This window comes from Rutidosis leptorrhynchoides, chromosome 2 (assembly GCF_046630445.1).
Source record: "Rutidosis leptorrhynchoides isolate AG116_Rl617_1_P2 chromosome 2, CSIRO_AGI_Rlap_v1, whole genome shotgun sequence".
Lineage (NCBI taxonomy): Eukaryota > Viridiplantae > Streptophyta > Magnoliopsida > Asterales > Asteraceae > Rutidosis > Rutidosis leptorrhynchoides.
In genome coordinates, this window is record NC_092334.1 from 675051830 (window position 1) to 675067127 (window position 15298).

Sequence of the window (15298 nt, forward strand, 5' to 3'; positions counted from 1 at the left end):
TCATTACAGCAGTTAAAGATTCCAGAGTGGAAATGAGATCATATTACGATGGATTTTGTAATCAAATTACCTAGATCTTAGAGAGGTAATGATATGATATGGGTAATTGTTGATCGACTGACGAAAAGTACACACTTCTTAGCAATAAAAGAGATGGCTTCGTTGAGTATTTTGGCAGAGTTGTATTTAAAAAAGATAGTTAGTCGACATGGGGTTCTGTTTTCTATCGTATCCGATAGGGATTCTACATCTGTGTCTAACATCTGGAACAGTTTACAGAAAAGTTTGGGAACGAGGGTAAACCTGAGTACAGCGTATCATCCACAGACCGACGGTCAGAGTGAGCGTACAATACAGACACTAGAGGATATGCTTAGGTCCTGTGTGTTAGAGTAAGGTGGTTCGTGGGATATACATCTACCTTTGATCGAGTTTGCCTATAATAATACTTATCATTCAAGTATTGAGATGCCGCCTTATGAGATGTTGTATGGTCACAAATGTAGAACGCCGACTTGTTGGTTAGAAGCCGGAGACAAACAGTTTGCAGGTCCAAAATTAGTTCAGATAACAGCAGACAAGGTAGCGATAGCGCGTGAAAAGTTGAAAACGACACGTGACAGACAGAAAATGTATGCAGATCCACGTAGACGTCCGGTAAACTTTGAGGTGGGTGATCGTGTTTACTTGAAAGTTTCACCGTAGAAGGGAGTTATCAGGTTTGGTAAGCGAGGTAAGTTAGCTCCGAGGTATATTGGGTCATTCAAGATTATTCAAAGGGTTAACGACCAGACCGTTGTGTTAGAGCTTCCAGCAGAGTTGGCAGGGATACATAACACTTTCAACATGTGTTACCTTAGAAAGTGTAAGTTCGATGATGGAACACAACTAGTTCCGTTAAGTGATTTAAGGTTGGACCTGAACCAAAAGCTAGTTGAGGAACCGGTGAGAATTGTCGATAGAAAGGTGACAAAGTTGAGAAAGAAGGAGATCCATATGGTGCTTGTTGAGTGGAAGCATAGTTTAAGATCGAACCTTACGTAGGAGACTGAAGAGCTGATGAAAGCTCTTTATCCACGTCTGTTTAATCATGACCAGATTCCGAGGACGGAATCTTCTTAAGGGGGTGAATTTGTAACATCCTCAGATCGGGCTTAGAAGTAAGATGATATTTTTGCCCTTAGGTATAATTGTGTGATTACTAATGCCTTTATTTTATTTATATGAGTAGTATTATTTTATTATTAGGTTAAGACCATTTTGTGACAAGGGTCACATAACATGTTCGTTTATTTAATTTGGACTCCGTTAGGGCAGTCAAATTAAGTACAAAAGTTAGTAGACTGGTAAATACCCGTGTGTGATGGGATATGGGTTTTTAACCCTTTTATGAGTATAGTACAGCTCAATTTCTCCATTTCACTAGAATTTTCCAAACACCCCGTACACTCTCAATTTCATTCCATCAAACCCTATATTTCCAATTTGTGTTCTAGATCTCAAATCATTCATATCATTTTGTTCCTTACAGTTTACTGAATCTTTTGAGGTAAGAATCAAAGTGTGTCAAGCTTTAATCTTTGAGAAAATGGGGTTTTTGTGTCAAGTTTGTTAAAAAGTGCAATTTGGGTCAAAATGGTTGATTTTGATGTTGTTAATGTCAAAATCTTGTGGGTTTATGTTTATTGATGTTTAGTGTACTTGATTTGGTCAGTTTTGAGGTAAGAAACGAGCTCTAGAGCAAGAAATGGCGAATTTTGGGTTAAACCCGTAGCTGTGTTCATCTTCTTCATCAGATGAACACACTTGGCCGAGTGTCTCTTGACACTCGACCGACTGTGTAGACGATCGACCGGTTGAGTGACACACTCGACTGAGTGTGTCTGAGTTCTGACCAGATGATTTAACTTAGTCAGTCGACCGAGTGAGAGGACACACGACCGAGGGTGTGGACACAGACTACCGATTGTGTGATTCAGTCAACAGAGTGTCTTTGAGGGTAGAATATTTTACTAAGTGTTGATGTATAGCTGTTATGCTGCCCGTGTGTCTTTTGATAATCAGGATGTAATTTCTGAAATTGCATAAGTGTTAAGTAGACTTTTTAGAGGCACTTTTGATACTGATTTATTGTACTGTGCTGTTTTGTGCTAACAGATAGAAACTAACTTGATATGCCTTATGTTCAGGTGATAAGGATAATAAAGTCGCTCAGTGATAGATTATCTGAGCTAGTTGCTGGTATTCGGTGAGTGGGTCTATCTCCTAATAGAGTATTAAGTAGCTGACACGCTACTTGTTCAGACTCTTTACTCTTATGTTTATATCCAGTATGATTGCCATGTGTAGTTAGATCTTACCATGCTAGTTAGGACGATTGCATGACTGATTATCTGTGATCTTATGTGCACACTTTTAGTTGGACACCAACCGAGGCGGCAAGGTTGGGAACCCACCAAGGCGGGAAGGTAGGGTTTGTGTGAGGTCGACCGTGGTAGCCTGGTCGGGTCATGATGTTACTGATTGTTCAGTATAGCATAGAAGGACGCATGTGTTGCGTCTGGACGGTTATGCAGTAGATTCAGTAAATCGGACTATCGGTAGACTGTAGCCTGATTAGCTAAGTCGTGTGCTCGTACAACCCGCCGATCCTCATATTGTCAGTTGTTGTGATATGCTAGTTCAGGACGTTAGCATAGTTGTGAACCGTTGCATGTTCAGTTGCTTATGCTTGGTCTATTAGATAGTATCCATTCACTTAGCAGTTGTGCTAATTCCCCCACATTTCCACCCATTGCAGGTTTAGGTACTGCTGTTTAGGATGGGTGTTGCGGACGGGTTTGAAGACATGTTTGACCACGAACTGACTCTGATGTTTTCTGGTTTCATAATGTTTTATGTAACACCGTCATTTTGGAATATTGTAATAACGTTAACTAAGTTGATTTGAAAACTTTCGTTTGTAAACGTTAAACAGGGTTATTTTGGTAATTAATAGTACTTCCGCTGTGATAAAAAAAATCAGGGTGTTTCAACTTGAGTTGACTTTGACCTTCGGTTGATTTTGACTTTCAATTGACTTTTATTGACTTTTCTAAATAAGAAAACAATCTATTTAAGGGAACAATCTAAATAAGAAAACTTTCTAAAGAAGGAAACTTTCTAATTATAGAAACTTTCCAAAAAAGAAATTTTCCATAAATAGAAATTTTCCAAAAATGGAAACTTCCTAAAAATAGGAACTTTCTAAAAATAGAAAATACGTGTTATACGATGTCCTGATCATACCGAATCATACCAATTGATGTTCTTTGTTTTACTACGACAAGCACTATGGTTAACATACTAAGACTTGACCTAAGTTAGTTATTTATATCGACCTGTTTTATTTTTAGGTCGGAGTTGTGATCATTCTTGATCATTGTCCTTTGCTGTTCGCATACTTGTTTCCTTTTTGCTTCGTTTGCTTAACGTGAGTTATAGTTCCGTTTTTCATACTATTTTAAGGTATTTTTGGTATGAGATTACATGCAACTTTGGTTTTACATTTTAGACAAGTGGAAATTAATTTAAATTATTCATTGTGAGTTGAACAAAAATATTCTCTAATTTGGTAATTGTAATCACTGGTTTCTACTAGTGAACGTGAATTCTATGAATAGATCTATCGGGCTTGACAACCCCATTTCGTGCTAATCGCGCTAGCAATTTATAATCGGAATGTATTAGTACTTCGTATTTTTGGAAGATACACATGTTCAGTGTATATTGTTATATGTTAAGGGTAATAAATTGTTAAGTTGTTACCAAGTGGCTCACGGGTTCATGAATAATATTATTATGTTTTATAACATTTGAAATCTTGTGGTCTAAATTTTATACGTTACTTAAACCTATAATTCACTCAACATTTTTGTTGACAGTTTACTCGCATGTTTTCTCAGGTACTTGATTGCTTTCGTCTTTCGCTGTGCTTAGAGGGTCTGGATATGTTTTGGCAGATTTTGTTAAACATTTAAACTTGCATTCTATTTTATTACATTAAATTGTAGGTGCTTGTTGACATGGTTTTGGTCAACTTTTTATATTTACTTATGTTGGTTTTCTAAACTTACATTTATTACAGGTTTCCTTTATAGAAAATTATTTTTAAATAAAGAATACAATGTTATTTATTAAATTCATTTAGAGTTATGATCACGCTGTGGGACCAAGTGAAGGAGCCGTTAAGGGTACTTGGCGGGTCGTCACATTGACGCACGTTGAGGAGTTGGAAGTGTTCGGCGAATTTATCAAAGAAACTTGATCCTTTTGGCTCGATTGTTGGAGAATTTCCTTTTCGTTTTTAGATGAATCTCTCCTAGTTGCCGGTTAGATTGGACTTTATTTATTTCGTTATATTTTTGTCGTTTTTTTGTGCTTAGTAAGACTTTGTCTTTGTATTGGTGTTGCGAGATTTGTGTAGGTTTTATCTAGTTATGCTCGGGTTTCTCGGTTTGTATTTGTTAAGGAGGTTTTCATTATTTTGATGAACCTTCTAGTTTTATAATAGTTTTTCCGTTTTTGCGCCGAAAAAAAGTATGCTTTTCGTTTTATGAAGAACAATAGCCTTTCCAACCACCGAAGCAAGGATTTTAGCATGTTAATTATCAAGTTATTCAGTAAGTGGAAGGGGAAAGAGAGAACTTTATAGCCCAAAGCCATTCTGGATAAAGCAGGCTATGGCCATGGAAGAAATTCGAGACCTATTCCATATGAGCTAGCTACCCATTGAGGGAGCTTAAACCGATGTCCCTATGTGCCTGCCGTTACCTTCCTTTCGTATAGGTACTTCCCAGCTTCTATTTCTTCCCTTGAAGCAATTCCTCGAACAACAGAACAAGAAGAGGTCTCTTCCAGGCTCTTCTTCCGAGTCCTAAATTTGAGTTACTAGCATCGTTAATAGGCCGAGATATGATTCAAGGTCGGAGCTACTAATCCACACCTTTTAAGAGCGGGAGACTCATACTAGCTCTTTGCTTTTGAATATGCACTTTTTGGTATATTCTTAAGAAAAAGTACTGTATATACAATAATATTAACACAAACAATGTTAATAATTGATTTTAACACGAGATCATGAGTTTTCTTATGACGATCGGCTAGATTAGATGTAGTCCCGCTATGATACCAAATGTCAGGCCACAATCACAATCGCAAAAACAATAACGACACATAATCAAATTGAATAGGCAAGATTATATTAATAGAAAAAACCTACAATTACTAATCCACGGTTTCCTTGAACTCGTTGAATGCATTTTGGCTATGTAATTCCTGGGATTCTGACATAATAATGATATTATGGTATGGTATTGATAGCTCTTTCATACCACCCCCAAGTTAAAGTTTAAATTTTTACATTAACGTACAACTTCTATTATATTCCGAGACCTAACTATCTCCCCTAGTTATGCGTCGTGTAGCTCTCATATTCGAATCACTTTTGAGGTCTTCACTTTGTAGTGGGACCTATTTTCGAACAAAAGGTATATATTCTTTCATAATGTATACAAAAGGACCAACATTTTACAAAGAATTAAATCGAACAAGCAAGATTATATTAATAGTGACCGTATCTTCATTCGTACGAACGAGTTCTTCGTCTGTGCAGATGGCTCACTCATCCGCACGGATGAGTTTCATCCGTTCGAATGAGAATCTTATTGGTGCGGATGGACCAGAAATTTAGATTTAACATTAACGAACTTATATTTAATCAACTTACGATTGATTAAAAATGTAAAACATACAAGCCAATCACACAAACAATACTAAAGTTCATATATAATCAAATTTCCAAATACAATGACTGAAATAAAGATAAACAAAAAACATGACAAACAAGTAATGAACATGGGACTTATACGTCTTATGCACCAACAAGTACCTGTACCAATATTATAGAAGGTATCAAAGAACTAACAGTATACAAAGTACGTATCAAAGAAATGTAGTTTTCATGTTTATTATCATGGTGTAAATATATAATATATATTACATATAATATATTCTTTCACAACATATATGTATATATGCACTAAAACACAACAAAAGATATTCCAAAAGTGTTTTACACAACTCCAAACAGCCCCTCACTAACTATCTGCTACAGCAGCTGATCCAGCTTAACCAAGTAATTCGGTCTCATACATTATGATCCTTTCTTAATGACGACGGAGATTAAAACCAAGTCATACATTTACCAGTTAGGCAACATGCCGTAACCGAAACATGTTCATTATTTGTTAATAGGGAAAGTTCCCAGTCTGACGTATATGGTACAAGGTCTTTTGAAGACCATGTTTAAGCACAGCCTGATTAGCAGCTCTAAAACCAAGTCCATAGACCTTTGAGGTATCTGATTCAATCTGGTGTTTAAAAACCTCTGAAAGTTTCTTCTCGAATGGAGACCTTTTTGATTGCCTTGATGATGTAGCTTGACCAGATATGGATGCAATTTGGGTTGTTAACCACATGTGACCTAGTACTTGACAGATTCCTTCTTCAACATCTGGACGAAGACTTCGGTAGCCTTCAAAAGGAAAAGAAACAACAATAAATGACAGACACATAAGATAAATATTAAATATGCAAATTTGATTTGTATGAAAAAAAAGTAATGGACAAACCGTTAAGCCGCATCCATGCATGCATCATTTCATGAGCTAAAATGGATCCAGTAAGCAACCTGTATATATGCAAAATGTTATTTTGTACTCAAAGAATAAATAAATCCGATTAACTGCTGAAATCACAACTTAAGACCCATGACCCGCCCATTGTGTCACCTAGATTGTAAATTATATATAGAAAATACCTTGGAAGGCCATATAATATGAGAATTGCTGTAACTTCACTTTGACGGATCACCTTATATGGCTGCAGTGTAATGTTTGGGACCCACTTTCCTACAACTTTTGGTTGCCTTACAACCTGCCAACATTGTATTATAGCATTCAACAAAAAAAAAAAAAAAAAAAAAAAAAAAACCAAATTTTTTTTTTTTTCTTAATTCTTAAAATCTTGCAAATGAATAATTTCGGTATAAAAATCCTTACCGTGCTAATAGTTTGTTCCTCAGAAAGGCAGAGTCCTCTGGTCTCCGGCATGTGGTAATGGCCCTGATTAAAATTGAAAATTAAATAAAAATTGTACCATTTCTTAATTTTCTCTTCAAAAGTCATAAATAAATTTTTCTTACATTTTTATTTTGAAAATAACTACTAATATATAAAAGAACGGATCTGAAGATAACACAGTACAACCGGTATAAAAGGAAACATAATTTTTCTTACATGTCGTTCTCCGTCCATGGCTTCATTAAGTGCTTGCCGCTCAACCAAAAGCAAAGGAATATTTTGTTCCACTTTCATATTCAAACCTTCATAAAATCTTTGTATATCAACATAAATCGGCTGACATTCGGTAGTATCCATAATTGCAGAATCGAGACACTCGAGGCAGAGTTTTCGACCATCTTTAAGAGGAACGTATCTTGTATCCCTTGACTGAAAATGGCAAGAATTTACTCACATCGTATCGAAAATACAAGCCTGTACAAAAAGAAAAAATAAAATAAAACTTACCTCGATTCTTTCACAGCTACAACACCTAGGAGTCCCATCGCGATCATGGAACATACAATACTTTTGACCCCAAAAAGGATGAACCCTATATTCAATAAGACCAGCAGCATTCGGTTTGATCTGTATAATAAATAAATCAAAAGCAAACATCACAGTCACATTTGAAATATGCAAAAAGTTTTTCAAGTTGAAGCTGATACTTACAAAGTTGTGGCAAACATCACATTTTGGATTATGGTTTTGTTTATAGCAAGACTTGTGATAGGCATCGTTTCCAGACAACAAAAACTACACGAAAATAAAAATTTCAAAAAAATAAAAATAAAATAATTAGAGTAAAAAAAAACATTGAACTTTGATGAAATAAACATACAGAAGTAGCTGGACTTGGATTTAGTACCTCATTATTAGCAATTGGAAGTTTGCAACCAGCACATATCCTACTACTAAACAAGAAAAAATAAGATATATGTGAATGAAAAAATTTATGAACCTATTTTAAGATTTAAACTAATGTGAAATGAAGAAATGCATATAGTTAGTTACTTAGTTACCTGTATCCTGATAAAAATGGGAATGGTGTAGGTTGAAAAACATTTCCAATTCGACTGACATTTCTATTTCGAGATCCAGGCCCAAGTTTTAGACTTTCTTGTAAGGCCCTCGCAAGATGCGCGTCTTCTTTCAACTGGGAATTAACATCTAGCCAGCAGATAACATATTTGCACATAAACGGAAGTACAGAAAACAATGAAATAAAATACTCCGTATAACAAATATATGAACATTTTGACAAATATTGTTAAGATATGGTGATTATATCACTTACTAATAAGATGTTTTCTTTTTCCTTCTTCTGCAAGTGATATCACAATTGCTCGTTCAACATCTGCAATCTCTCGATGCGATTCCTACAAAAATCACAACTTTGACTATGATTATAAAAAAACATGTGAAATATCATATATATATATATATATAGTAATCCCAGCAAGTAAAACATTCATTGGTAACAAAAGATTATATAAAGCTTGTTACCCAATTATATTGTCTTCCTGAAACGTCATGGGTGGTGCCTTCAAATATTCCGCCAAGCCAATCCATTGTGCGGTTGATAGTCTTCTGGAATCAAACAACTTCGCCTGAAAGCGTACTGAAACCTAATTAAAATTTCTAACATCTTAAACCGAACCAAAAACAGAATTTGAATTCGACGGTTTCAGTATAGAAAAGGAAAAACCAAAATTTCATAATTAATAAAATATTGATATCTAATTCGGCTTTTAGTTTCACAATCAGTTTGTGGTCTATATATATTATTAATTGAATATAATGCTAGCTGAATTCAGTTCTCGATTAAATCGACTTAGAAAAAGTAAAACCAAAAACTGAATCAATAACCGAAAATCGAATTCAAATTTGTAAACCCTACTGAAATTGATCCGGAATCAAATTCAAATTCAGTTTTTCTATTTTCTGTTTTATTCCGTTTGATTTTCATGTTAAACAATTTACAAGTAAAACCTAATATTGGACACCTATACTTGTATCCGCACAACACGAGAATCTTTGTTCCCTTTCTAATTTAAACTCAGTTTTTAAAGAAACAAACTCTGAAACCAGAAGCTATCCGTTTTTAAAGAAACAAACTCTGAAACCAGAAGCTATCCTTACTTTATATATGCATGCACAACAAATATTTAAGTAGCTTATACTTTAGTTTGATCAAAACTATTTAACAGAGCATCATTTACGAAACTATTTAACCTCAAGAAGAGTAAAGTTTCTTACAAAACAATGGCAGAATCTTTAAATCTCTCCAAAATTTATTGCAGAAAACATGCAAGGATGGCATTGAATGGGAGGTGAAAACGTGAATAAATAGGAAACACGAACGGTTTACGTTGATGATTCCATTGACATTGCGGCTAAAGGAATCGGAACCAAGTGGCATGGCTTTGTAAGTTGACGATGATTATTAAATGAAAAAAATAACAAAAGTAATAATATTCCTTTGAGTGTACATTTGTTGGCTTTTCAAAAACAAATTTGGATCGTTGTTGGGTGAAAGCCTATTCCATTTTCGATAGTTATAGGATGTTGCATACCTTTTTGATGTTATATATATTCGAAGAAATAAAAAAGAAAAAAAAAAAACATTCTGGAAACTATTAAAATTATTCTATATCTTTTGATAAAAAGTAGCACCATACCGCGTTACAGCAGGATATTATAAATAAGAATATGTTATGAAAGTGGCTGCCAATTTCATGTTATGATACTAAAAGTCAACAAATGGTGGCTACTAATTTCGATCATATACCACAAAAGTCCAATGTTTAAGTACTATATATATATATATATATATATATATATATATATATATATATATATATATATATATATATATATATATATATATATATATATATGAATTGAATGTGAATGATACACACTCTTTATATATTTGAGATATATATAAACTCTCTCTTTTCTTACTTATATATATAAGTCTCTACTAATTAGTAAATAAGCCAAAGGTAGTTAAAACTACTAAATTACAACACGTTATCAGCACGAAGTGCTCCGTATAATTAAGGTTTATCTAAGCAAACACAAGTCATTAATCAAGGTAAGAAATTCTTTAACGATATCTTTTTTTACTTATTAGTAAACTATATATTATTATGATCATAGACAACATTAAAATGTATTGTGAGCGACTAATGAAAACTATTAATAATAATAAACTTAACTACTATTAATATATGACTTGGGCCATTAATAATGTTAGACTCAAATATATCGGATATTGGACTACTAACATTTTGGACTACTAACTTTTATTAAGTTCTTAGTGCATTTGTATTGTTCTTATTATATGGTTGGCTCTGCCACCTATGTTATATATGGTCGGTTATACTGCCTGAATTATATATGGTCGACACTGTCGCATAAGTATCATTTATGTTTACTAACATTATATTTCTGTTATCTAACTCTTATTGACTTCACTAACATTTATATTTATGTTATCTAACATTTATTTATGATTACTTATGCAACTAATTATTATTTATTTCATGCATACTAATATATCATTATTTATTTCATGCATACTAATGTTTATTCTTAAATTTATTATTTATGCATAATATGTTTATTCTCTTAATCTTCGTATTTATACTAAACATATTTATACTAAATTATAACAATAAAAAGTTTACCTTAATGTATTGTTATTGTTATTTCTTACATGGTACAGTATATCTTAATAAATATTACTCCACTTGAAAGGTTATTGTAACGACCCAACCCGTTATACAAATGAATACGCGGAATTTTTTTTTATATACAGTAGGGTGCGCGGTGCGCAGCCCCTTATGTGCGCGGCACGCACAAGGCCTGGCAGCCCGCTGTCCAAAATTTCCATTTTTCGTTTAATGATCTCCCACTTCCCGACACTTTTAGACGAAACGCTTTTCACAACACATTATAATATGTAAAACTCACACGATTCAATAATAAAACACGTTTTACGAAACGGGGCCCACATCGACCCGAATTACGAGTTTCATACAAAACACAAGTTTCGACCGAATTAGTTTAAATTCCAAATGACACTAAAGCATGATGTTTGGGGTTAAACTACCCAAATCTCGGTCAACTTCAAAAAGCTATACGTCCAAAAGCTTCTCCTAACATAACGAAGCGGAATCACTAATCCAAACGAACACTCTTACTGCATATAGATCACAACTCAAAGTATATATATTTTTGGAATCAACCTCAACCCTGTATAGCTAACTCCAACATTACTGCATATAGAGTGTCTATGGTTGTTCCAAATAATATATATACATGGGTCAATATGATATATCAAAACATTTGCATACGTGTCTATGGTATCCCAAGATTACATAATATATTAGAATATATGTATAATACAATATAAGTTAGCTAGGATATGATTTGTATAGATCTGTTAAACATTTCCCGTAGCTAAAAAGATTAAAAATATCCAATCTTGTTTTACCCATAACTTCTTCATTTTAAATCCATTTTGAGTGAATCAAATTGCTATGGTTTCATATTGAACTCTATTTTATGAATCTAAACAGAAAAATTATAGGTTTATAGTCGGAAATATAAGTTACAAGTCATTTTTGTAAAGGTAGTCATTTCAGTCGAAAGAACGACGTCTAGATGACCATTTTAGAAAACATACTTCCACTTTGAGTTTAACCTTGATTTTTGGATAGTTTCATGTTCATATGAAAAATCATTTTCCCAGAAGAACAACTTTTAAATCAAAGTTTATCATAGTTTTTAATTATCCAAACCAAAACAGCCCCCGGTTTCACTAAGACGGCGTATATCCGATTTTATGGTGTTCATCGTGTTTTCAGGTTTTAAATCATTAAGTTAGCATATCATATAGATATAGAATATGTGTTTAGTTGATTTTAAAAGTCAAGTTAGAAGGATTAACTTTTGTTTGCGAACAAGTTTAGAATTAACTAAACTATGTTCTAGTGATTACAAGTTTAAACCTTCGAATAAGATAACTTTATATGTATGAATCGAATGATGTTATGAATATAATTACTACCTCAAGTTTTCTGGATAAAGCTACTGGAAATGAGAAAAATGGATCTAGCTTCAAAGGATCCTTGGATGGCTTGAAAGTTCTTGATGCAGAATCATGACACGAAAACAGTTCAAGTAAGATTTTCACTCGAAATAAGATTGTTATAGTTGTAGAAATTGAATCAAAGTTTGAATATGAATATTACCTTTAATTAGAAAGATAACCTACTGTAAATAACAAAGGTTCCTTTATCTTAGATGATTACTTGGAATGGATTAGAAAGCTTGGAAGTAGACTTGCAAACTTGGAAGTATTCTTGATTTTTATGAAACTATACTTATGGAATTTATGAAGAACACTTTGAACTTGAAGATGGAACTTGAGAGAGATCAATTAGATAAAGAAAATTGAAGAATGAAAGTGTTTGTAGGTGTTTTTGGTCGTTGATATATGGATTAGATATAAAGGATATGTAATTTTGTTTTCATGTAAATAAGTCATGAATGATTACTCATATTTTTGTAATTTTATGAGATATTTCATGCTAGTTGCCAAATGATGGTTCCCACATGTGTTAGGTGACTCACAAGGGCTGCTAAGAGCTGATCATTAGAGTGTATATACCAATAGTACATACATCTAAAAGCTGTGTATTGTACGAGTACGAATGCGGGTACATACGAGTAGAATTGTTGATGAAACTGAACGAGGATGTAATTGTAAGTATTTTTGTTAAGTAGAAGTATTTTGATAAGTGTCTTGAAGTCTTTCAAAAGTGTATGAATACATATTAAAACACTACATGTATATACATTTTAACTGAGTCGTTAAGTCATCGTTAGTCATTACATGTAAATGTTGTTTTGAAACCTTTAGGTTTACGATCTTGTTAAATGTTGTTAACCCATTGTTTATTATATCAAATGAGATGTTAAATTTTTACATTATCATGATATTATGATATATAATATATATTAGTATGATATATATACAGTTAAATGTCGTTACAACGATAATCGTTACATATATGTCTTGTTTCGAAATCATTAAGTTAGTAGTCTTATTTTTACATATGTAGTTCATTGTTAATAGACTTAATGATATATTTACTTATCATTTAACATAATTAACCAAGTGTATCAATATCTTAATATGATTCATATGTACCTAGTAAGACGTTGTCATAACGATAATCGTTATATATATCGTTTTCGAGTTTCTTAATTTAATAGTCTCATTTTTATGTATATAAATCATTGTTAAAATACCTAATGAGATACATACTTATAATAAAATCATGTTAACTATATATATAACCATATATATGTCATCGTATAGTTTTTACAAGTTTTAACGTTCGTGAATCACCGGTCAACTTGGGTGGTCATTTGTCTATATGAAACCTATTCCAATTAATCAAGTCTTAACAAGTTTGATTGTTTAACATGTTGGAAACACTTGATCATATAAATATCAATTTCATTTAATATATATAAACATGGAAAAGTTCAGGTCACTACAGTACCTACCCGTTAAATAAATTTCGTCCCGAAATTTTAAGATGTTGAAAGTGTTGACGAATCTTCTGGAAATAGATGCGGGTATTTCTTCTTCATCTGATCTTCACGCTCCCAGGTGAACTCGGGTCCTCTACGAGCATTCCATCAAACCTTAATAATCGGTATCTTATTTTGTTTAAGTCTCTTAACCTCACGATCCATTATTTCGACGGGTTCTTCAATGAATTGAAGTTTTTCATTGATTTGAATTTCGTCCAACGGAATAGTGAGATCTTCTTTAGCAAAACATTTCTTCAAATTCGAGACGTGGAAAGTGTTATGTACAGTCACGAGTTGTTGCGGTAGCTCCAGTTGGTAAGCTACTGGTCCGACACGATCTATAATCTTTAATGGTCCAATGTACCTTGGATTTAGTTTCCCCCGTTTACCAAATCGAACAACGCCTTTCCAAGGTGAAACCTTAAGCATGACCATTTCTCCAATTTCAAACTCTATATCTTTTCTTTTACTGTCCGCGTAGCTCTTTTGTCGACTCTGGGCGGTTTTCAATCGTTGTTGAATTTGGATGATTTTCTCGGTAGTTTCTTGTATTATCTCCGGACCTGTAATCTGTCTATCCCCCACTTCATTCCAACAAATCAGAGACCTGCACTTTCTACCATAAAGTGCCTCAAATGGCGCCATCTCAATACTAGAATGATAACTGTTGTTGTAGGAAAATTCTGCTAACGGTAGGTGTCGATCCCAACTGTTTCCGAAATCAATAACACATGCTCGTAGCATGTCTTCAAGTGTTTGTATCGTCCTTTCACTCTGCCCATCAGTTTGTGGATGATAGGCAGTACTCATGTCTAGACGAGTCCCCAATGCTTGTTGCAACGTCTGCCAGAACCTTGAAACAAATCTACCATCCCTATCAGAGATAATAGAGACGGGTATTCCATGTCTGGAAACAACCTCCTTTAAATACAATCGCGCCAACTTCTTCATTTTGTCATCTTCTCTCATTGGCATGAAGTGTGCTGACTTGGTGAGACGATCAACTATTACCCAAATAGTATCATAACCACTTGCAGTCCTTGGCAATTTAGTAATGAAATCCATGGTAATGTTTTCCCATTTCCATTCCGAGATTTCAGGTTGTTGTAATAGACCTGATGGTTTCTGATGTTCAGCTTTGACCTTAGAACATGTCAAACATTCTCCTACATATTTAGCAATATCGGCTTTTATACCTGGCCACCAAAAATGTTTCTTAAGATCCTTGTACATCTTCCCCGTTCCAGGATGTATTGAGTATCTGATTTTATGAGCTTCTCTAAGTATCATTTCTCTCATATCAAAGAATTTTGGTACCCAAATTCTTTCAACCCTATACCGGGTTCCATCTTCCCGAATATTAAGATGCTTCTCCTATCCTTTGGGTATTTCATCCTTTAAATTTCCCTCTTTTAAAACTCCTTGTTGCGCCTCCTTTATTTGAGTAGTAAGGTTAGTGTGAATCATTATATTCATAGATTTTACTCGAATGGGTTCTCTGTCCTTTCTGCTCAAGACGT

The 15298-nt window shown here is 33.7% G+C and overlaps 1 protein-coding gene across 3 annotated transcripts; it reads right to left on the minus strand.

Annotated features, from left to right (window-relative positions):
• Positions 1–6005: 6005 nt before the first annotated feature.
• Positions 6006–9530, minus strand: LOC139893943 (protein DA1-related 1-like). 3 transcript variants are annotated; one of them, XM_071877147.1, is made up of 12 exons: positions 9420–9530; positions 8667–8788; positions 8458–8539; positions 8183–8330; positions 8029–8074; positions 7833–7916; positions 7629–7748; positions 7338–7550; positions 7101–7163; positions 6860–6975; positions 6672–6730; positions 6006–6574 (listed from the first exon to the last, which is right to left on the minus strand). In XM_071877147.1, the coding sequence occupies exons 2-12, from the start codon at positions 8730–8732 to the stop codon at positions 6288–6290; spliced, it is 1284 nt and encodes a 427-aa protein (XP_071733248.1). In that variant the 5' UTR covers positions 8733–8788; positions 9420–9530; the 3' UTR covers positions 6006–6287. The 3 variants fall into 3 exon arrangements, with proteins under 3 accessions (XP_071733248.1, XP_071733249.1, XP_071733247.1); XM_071877148.1 differs by having other exon boundaries at positions 8029–8071; positions 8667–8770; positions 9420–9468; XM_071877146.1 differs by having other exon boundaries at positions 8667–8770; positions 9420–9468.
• Between the last annotated feature and the right edge of the window lie 5768 nt (positions 9531–15298).